This window comes from Triticum aestivum, chromosome 4B (assembly GCF_018294505.1).
Source record: "Triticum aestivum cultivar Chinese Spring chromosome 4B, IWGSC CS RefSeq v2.1, whole genome shotgun sequence".
NCBI classification, from domain to species: domain Eukaryota; kingdom Viridiplantae; phylum Streptophyta; class Magnoliopsida; order Poales; family Poaceae; genus Triticum; species Triticum aestivum.
Genome location: NC_057804.1, coordinates 611,184,824 through 611,192,358, shown reverse-complemented (window position 1 = coordinate 611,192,358; position 7,535 = coordinate 611,184,824). Strand labels below are relative to the sequence as shown.

Below are 7,535 nucleotides of genomic sequence, written 5' to 3'. Positions count from 1 at the left end.
TCCCCCAGCTCGCCGCGACCCTGCCGTCTCTCCGCCCTTCGCCCTCGGCCTCTCTACTCCCGCCCCGGGGCGCCCGCATCGCCCTCCGTCGGTCCAGGTGCGTGCCGGCCGTATGATGCCCTCCTCGCCCCCTTCCTTACCCTAGCGTTCCTTCTAACAACGGGCATTGGCCGGAGACAGGGAATGCCATCTTGATTAGTAGAGTACTCCCTCCGTCCGAAAATACTTGTCATCAAAATGGACAAAAAAGGATGTATCTAGAATTAAAATACATCTAGATACATCCCTTTTTATTCATTTTGATGACAAGGAGTATTTAACCAAAAACTACCACAATTCGCGGAAACGTGACAGAAAACTACCACTTTACAATTTTGTCCCGAAAACTACCACTTTTTTATTAATCCGTGACAAAAAACTACCAAGTGTGAAAACTGCTCGCTTTGCCTGCAATCGGGTCCCTAGTTTTTTTTCAAAAAAGCAATCGGGTCCTCCGCCTCCTTCTCCTCGTCGCCGGCCTCCTCCTTCCCCAGCCGTCCGCAGCTTGCTCGCCATCGCTCGCCATCGAACGGGTCCTTCCCCTGCGGCCGTCCCCACCCACAACGACGTTGCGGTAGAGGAAGACGGGGAGCGCGTCGATGAAGGCCTGGGGAAGGAGGCTGGGCATGGGGAAGAAGAGCTATCCTCCTCCCGATCTCGTCCCACTTCTTCTTCTTGGACGGCGGTGCTGTGATCGTCGCCAGCGCCATTGACGAGGGCGACGAAGAAGATGGCGGCGATGGCGAGGGCGAGGCCGTCGAGCCCAGCCCAGGGGCGCCGACCGAGGGACTTGCTCTTCGCCAGGTCCTGCTCGTAGCGGATGTACTTGACGGCGGCCATGGCAAAGTTGAGCCCCTGGGCGAGCTGGATGCCGCGGACGACGGGGAGCGGCACGAACCAGTAGACGAGCTTCATAAGGCGGGTGACCCCGAGGACGAATACGAACGCCGAGGTGAGGATGCCGGCGGCCATCATCTCGGGGACCCCGAAGGAGGCGTCGGAGAGGGCGACGGCGGCGATGGTCTTCATGGGCTGGACGGGCATGGGGACGCCGTAGAGGAGGCCCGCCGCCCAGTGCCCCTCCACCTTCGCCGCCTGGGTTGGTGGTGCAGGGTTCACCGGAGCAGGAGGGGACGACGCTGGTGGCGCTGGGTTCACTGGTGATGTCGGAGGCGATGTTGGTGGCGTTGGCTGTGCTGGCGACGAGGAGGAGAAGGAGGCGGAGGACCCGATTGCTTTTTTGAAAAAAAACTAGGGACCCGATTGCATTTTTAGCCCGTTTATGTGTGGGGTCGGGCAGTCAGATTCGCGTTTAACCCAGGCAAAGCGAGCAGTTTTCACACTTGGTAGTTTTTTGTCACGGATTAATAAAAAAGTGGTAGTTTTCGGGACAAAATCGTAAAGTGGTAGTTTTCTGTCACGTTTCCGCGAATTGTGGTAGTTTTTGGTTAAATACTCGATGACAAGTATTTCCGGACGGAGGGAGTAGTTATTACTCCGCCGCTTTCTTTCTTGACGTATTTGGAGTTGCGGCTGCCGTGCGGGCGTTCCATTTTGCCGATACGGGTGCAGGGGAAGGAAGGGAAGGGGTGAAGTTCTGCGATCTGTATCTGTAGTAGGGTCTGGTAATTTCGTACTGTAGAGATGAACTGAAAAAATTGACCACATATGCCTTCCTGCTAACCAGTCAGCTGTGCCAGTCTTGGAAATACCTAACATGTCGTAGTGATTGATACCGTGCTTCATGATGTATCGAGGTCAATCAGTCTTAGGAATACCTAACTTGCTGTTATGTGGAGTATTTTATACCGCTTTTGGTAAAAGGAAAAAAGATCATAGAATGCCTTGCGAAATGATTCAAGGCAAAATATTGTCGAATCTACAAAGGAGGAATTTGTATAAGTGCAATCCCCATTGATTGGAACCGGCTTTCTGCTGACCAACATACTCAGTTCAAGCTGCAGCACGGCTCAGGAGGCATGGGCCCTTTTTACAGGAAGGTTGATGTGATGTTTCTAGACCACGGTGGAGGGAGCAGCACGTTACTGTCTGTCTCAAAACCGGTTGCTCTCAATCGTTATATTTAGAAGACCAACTGATAGGATCGACACTTGAGTTCAGTTCAAAATTGACACACCATAGTCCACATAGTAGTATAGATAAGTTTTGTTATTTGGCTTATCTGATGCACATATGTGGATCGAATCTGTCATCTGTGGCTTTGCAAAATTGGGATAACTGCTAACTGCAAAAGAATCACCTACATGTTAGAAATTTCAGTTGTCCATTTTGTGCGCAACCGCATGCCACTTGAAAATATTTGAGCGGTGACATGGTTGTGGAGAGAGCCCATATGGCATCGGTTGTTGCCATGTTTAGTGAATTGGCAAGGGCACCTATCTGTTTATCACTCTCACTGGTTTGCACTGCAGGCATCCTTACCCTTCGTCAAGAAATTCTGGATTGTTCGAGAGACAGATTCCCCTAACACCGAGGTTTCGAAACAGAGCAGCACTGGCGACACCGACTCTTCTCCAGATGGGCCGCCAGTGCTCACCATTCTGGCCGGTATCGCTGTGTTCTTCCTGCTCTTGTGGATAATCGGATTGATCTTCACCTGGATCGTTGGTCTGGTCTTTGGGGCTGCGAAATCTTAGATGTTCAGCAATCTTAGGATAGTTCTGCTCCTTTTCAGTTGTATATACACTTGTTCCCGACTGATGCTTGATGATAGCCCTGGATCATTGCATCCTCTGCTGTCATTTCCAGCCGAAACTCTTGAATAATCGTATCACATATTTCTAGCCAAATTTCATGGATTAACGCGTTTCACGCTGTTATTTCTGGCTATATCTTTGGCTCATGGCAGCAAGTGCTGTTATTTTGAAGAACGACAGTGCCTGTGTTGGTTCCATTTCTTCTTTGCTTGTCTCCGCGCAGGCTAAGAGAATGGGCCCTGGAAATTGAATGCGAATAGGCAAGGGCACCTATCTGTGCCCATACGCACATCGGTTCTCTCCATGTTAAGTGAAATGGCAAGGAAACCTATATCAGTATGTCACTCTAGTTGTTTTGTACTGCAGGCATCCTTACCCTTTGGCAAGAAATTCCGGGTGGTTTCAGAATGCAACAAGGTTGAGGACAGAAGACCCAAAGAAGACTCTGTTTGCATCAGATTCAGATTCTCCTAGCACCGAGGTTTCAAAACAGAGCAGCACTGGTGACGCCAGCGCTTCTCCGGATGGCCCGCCAGTCCTCACCATTTTGGCTGGTATCGTTGTGTTCTTCCTGCTCTTGTGGGTAATCGGATCAATCTTCACCTGGACCGTCGGTCTGGTCTTCGGGGCTGCGAAATCTTAGATGTCCATCAATCATAGGATAGTTCTGCACCTTTTCAGTTGTATATACACTTGTCCCTGGCTGCTGTTTGATGATAGCCCTGGATCATTGCATCCTCTGCTGTCATTTCCAGCCGAAATTCTTGAATAATTGTATCACATGTTTTAGCGAAATCTCATGGATTACCGCGTTTCACGCTGTTATTTCTAGCTAATTTTTTTAAATAATACAATTTTTATATTAAATTTCAGAAATATTACGCCGTAATTATATTTTTTAAAAATATTACCCAATCGGCCTACTGCTGACTGATTGGATCCAGTCGACCTACTGCTGACCGATTGCCCCCCAGTCGGCCCACTGCCGGCTGATTGGATCCAATCGGCCCACTGCTGGCCGATTGGCCCCAGTCAGCCCACTGGTGGCCGATTGGCATCCAGTCTGCTTCCTCTAGGCCGACAGGTGCATGCACCCATCTATCTGTTGAGTAGGTATTTTAAAAATGTTGAAAAAGTATTTGAAAAAAATGTTGATCATGCATATAAAAATGTTAATCAAGAATTTTAAAAAAATGTGGCACAAGTATTTGAAAATGTTGAACAAATATTTGAAAACTGTTGAATAGGTATTTGAAAAATGTTGAAGAATTATTTTAAATTTTTTTGATCATGTATATATAAAAATGTTAATCAAGCATTTGCAACAAATGTTGAAGAAGTATTTGAAAAAAATGTTGAACAGGTATTTGAAAAAAATGTTGAACAAGTGCAACAACATTTTTTCAAATAATTGTTCAACATTTTTTCAAATGCTTGGTTAACATTTTTATATACATGATCAACATTTTTTAAAATGCCTCTTTAATATTTTTCAAATACCTATTCAACATTTTTCAAATATTTGTTCGACATCTTTAAAATACTTGTTCAATATTTTTTTAAATGCTTGATTAACATTTTTATATGCATGATCAACATTTTTTTCAAATACTTCTTCAACATTTTTCAAATACGTATTTAACATATAAATGGGTAAATGCACCAGTCGGCCTAGAGGAAGCAGACTGGGTGTCAATCGACCAGCAGTGGGCCGACTGAGGCCAATCGGCCAGCAGTGGGCCGACTGGATCCAATCAGCCGGCAGTGGGCCGACTGGGGGGCAATCGGCTAGCAGTAGGCCGACTGGATCCAATCGGTCATCAGTAGGCCGATTGGGTAATATTTTTAAAAAATATAATTACGGCATAATATTTCTAGCTGCTGCCATGTCATCAAGAGTTAGTATAAGGTTACAACCTTTTCTCACTTTCTCTCAATCTCTCTCCTCACATTAAATGTTTTCTTTTACCTTTTTCATGTTTCTCTTCTCCACATAGGCAAAAGTGCCATGCAAGCAGGCTTATAGCCTACTATTGTACTTGCTCTCATGGCAAGCGGCCACTGTGTTGGCATGCCTAATCAGAATATTTTTTTTGGTAGGAGTGAAGTTGGGCACGAGCCAAACACACCCGTGCTTGTGACGTCTTTGTACCAGAACAGAAGAGAGGACACACTCGATCATTGCGTTGGCTGTGTTTATTACCCCCGACGATGTGTACTTGGGACAGAGTTACTCGCCTGCAGAAGGTACTGCCGTTGCACGACGGAGCAAGTGTGCAGTACACGTACGTCCTCCACGGCTCACGGGCGGGCGCTGTGCGTGCGTCAGTGCTGTCATTTATTACGCCGCCGTCGTCGTCGCGGGCCAGCCGGTCAGCAGATCTAGCCTAACGGCCTGCATCCCGTGGATGACAACGAGCGATGATGATGGAGATTCCCTTCCGTTTTGCCCGCCGGTGTCACGGGACAAATGAAAATGGTGGTCACACACAGCACAACGACCACACGATCGATCGAGCTCGAGCCGGCGGAGAGAAAAGCGCTCACGCCCACGACCACGAGGCCGGCCAGCGATGCACTCTGCTCACAGGTGCCGACCACGACCGCACCAGCACCACACCAGCGTGCGTCGCGGCCAAGTGGGATCCCACCTACCCGCGCTCCGCAACGGCTATATTCCTCCTCGCCTTCCCCGCGCTTAAATCCCGCGGCCCCTTCTTCCTCCTCATCCCCTCCCGGTCTCCCGCACCATCAATCAATCCTGAATTCCTGACTCCGCAGACCTCCTACCTGCTCCCCAACGGCTACTGTGCCATTACCCCCTCCGGCGAATCCAATCCAATCCAATGGCGACGACGCCGGCGCGGCCATCGCAGAGCGGGGCCGGAGGAGGCGGTGGCGAGGCGGTGTCGGTGCAGCACGTGGCCAAGGCCTCCTCGGACGAGCTGCTCCGCAAGTTCGCCGACCCGGAAGACGACGACGACGCCGCCAAGCAGGGACCAACCCCGCCCCGCCGCAGCCTCGCGCTGCGCCGCAAGCGCTCGTCCCGGCGCGTCGCGTCGGGGCTCTCCGCGAGGGACTCCGGTGCGGCGTCCGGGGCGGGGCTGGAGCTGGCCGCGCCCAAGCGCCGGCGCAGCATCGGCGGATCAACCGACTGGAGGGCCGGGCTGCTGCTGCCCACCACCACCGCCTCCTCCTCCTCCTCCTCCTCGGCGCGGAAGGGCAACGGCGGCCACGCGCGCGCGAAGCGGGGCGCGCGGCTCGACGAGGCCGGCGTCGCGCACTTCCTCGCCGCGCTGGAGCGGGTAAGCTAATAAACAAGCTGGCCGTCTCTCTGTCACGCCATTTCTGAACCTTAATTTCGATCGCCTCGGCTCACACGCCATTTTGTTGGGTGTCCTTGCTCAGACGTGGAAGAAGACGGTGGCGGGCGCGTCGAGGATGTTCGTGGAGAGGCACCGGAGCAGCCACGTGCAGCTCATCAGCGACATGGTCTAGCTGATCACCCTGCCCGCTCGGGGTAGCTTCTGCGAATTAACTGAATTCGTTTCTGAACTTGGCGGAATAAAAATGGCAGAGGAGAATTAACGAGGCGAACCGAATCCAACCAGCTATTACGTTTCTCCGGGGGTTCAGCTTCTTTCTCTGCCAGTGTGTTTGCTTATGCTCATTTCATCATCGTCACTACGTACATTGTAAATTCAAGTTTGCAAATTCCATACCAGTGCTGTATGCCAATTGGATTTTTCATCTTCCACTGCACCAGTACTGTTTACTTGCAGCTTGTGTAAAATTTCCCTACAATTGGAGTGACGACTAGAGGAGACCGAGAGAAAGAGATGATACTTTACAGTACAGGCGACAGGTGTATCTGTGATGGCAGTGCTACTGCCCTTTTTTTTTTTGAGAAATTGCTATTGCCAAGTGTGAATGTGGATAAGGCCTTGGGCTTTCTGTGTTGGGCCTGCACTGGATGAGCGCTGGAGGGGATTCTTCAATGAATGGGCCTACTTGCTCATCGTGCGCTCTAGCTACACAATCGTACGTTCCTCTCTCTCAAAAAGAAAAAAAACAATCGTACTACGTGACGCGCTCGCTGGCTTTTACCAAGTTTTCTGTGCAAGAGATTCTTGCTGTGCGCGTGAATGATGCTTGGTTTCCTCTTTGATGAACACACCTTTTGCAATGCTAGAATGACGTTCATTTACGAACTTCTGAACTCTCTGAAGGTGTGCAAGCAGAACAGAAACAAGCAAGTTGTCAAATTCAGATCACACTGGATGAGAGGGATGTGCATCCGTGCAGTGCAGGCCTCGCCTCGCAAGCAGCACACACTGGTTGCTTGGCTGCTCCAAACTGTGCCCCACGGAGACATAGGTCGCCAGCTCTTTCCATGCACTCTCGGCATGTGAAATTTCCAGCCTGCTTTCTTCTTATTTTGGTACGTACAAGAACCTGCTTTCTTATCTCTAGTACTCCCTCCATTTACTTATACAAGGCCACTATGAAATATATGTTTTGCATTTATACAAGACCACCAACAGTAATCGAAAAAATAATTAATGATATTTTCTCGTACTAGCAACCTGTTTACTACTTGCATGCTTGCAGTCATAATGATACTAGCTACTTTTTTCATTCAATTGTCTTGCATGCATGCTGCGTATTATTTATCCCAATAAACGAAAAGAAAAGCAAGTTTGCATTAAGTTTTACCTTGGTAGCTGTAATCTAAGTTTGTGGCCTTGTATATAAAAATGAAGAAAATATTTTACGTAG

The 7,535-nt window shown here is 49.4% G+C and overlaps 2 protein-coding genes across 2 annotated transcripts in view; one reads left to right on the top strand and one right to left on the bottom strand.

Annotated features, from left to right (window-relative positions):
• LOC123090282 (molybdate transporter 1) overlaps window positions 1–1,100 on the bottom strand; it is a 2,075-nt gene extending 975 nt beyond the window's left edge. Inside the window, exon 1 of the mRNA XM_044511659.1 lies at window positions 706–1,100. Within this exon, the coding sequence (XP_044367594.1) occupies window positions 706–1,083 (378 nt within the window). The 5' untranslated portion in view covers window positions 1,084–1,100. The remainder of the gene's footprint in view (window positions 1–705) is intronic.
• Window positions 1,101–5,353: 4,253 nt separating this feature from the next.
• On the top strand, window positions 5,354–6,687 carry LOC123089390 (uncharacterized). The gene is made up of 2 exons (XM_044511082.1): window positions 5,354–6,061; window positions 6,165–6,687. The coding sequence occupies exons 1-2, from the start codon at window positions 5,603–5,605 to the stop codon at window positions 6,252–6,254; spliced, it is 549 nt and encodes a 182-aa protein (XP_044367017.1). The 5' UTR covers window positions 5,354–5,602; the 3' UTR covers window positions 6,255–6,687.
• The last annotated feature ends 848 nt before the right edge of the window (window positions 6,688–7,535 follow it).

Coding starts and splice junctions, on each gene's coding strand:
- LOC123089390 (XM_044511082.1), top strand. CDS start 5,603: ATGGCGACGACGCCGGCGCGGCCATCGCAGAGCGGGGCCGGAGGAGGC. Junction 6,062..6,164: donor TCCTCGCCGCGCTGGAGCGG/GTAAGCTAATAA, acceptor GTCCTTGCTCAG/ACGTGGAAGAAGACGGTGGC.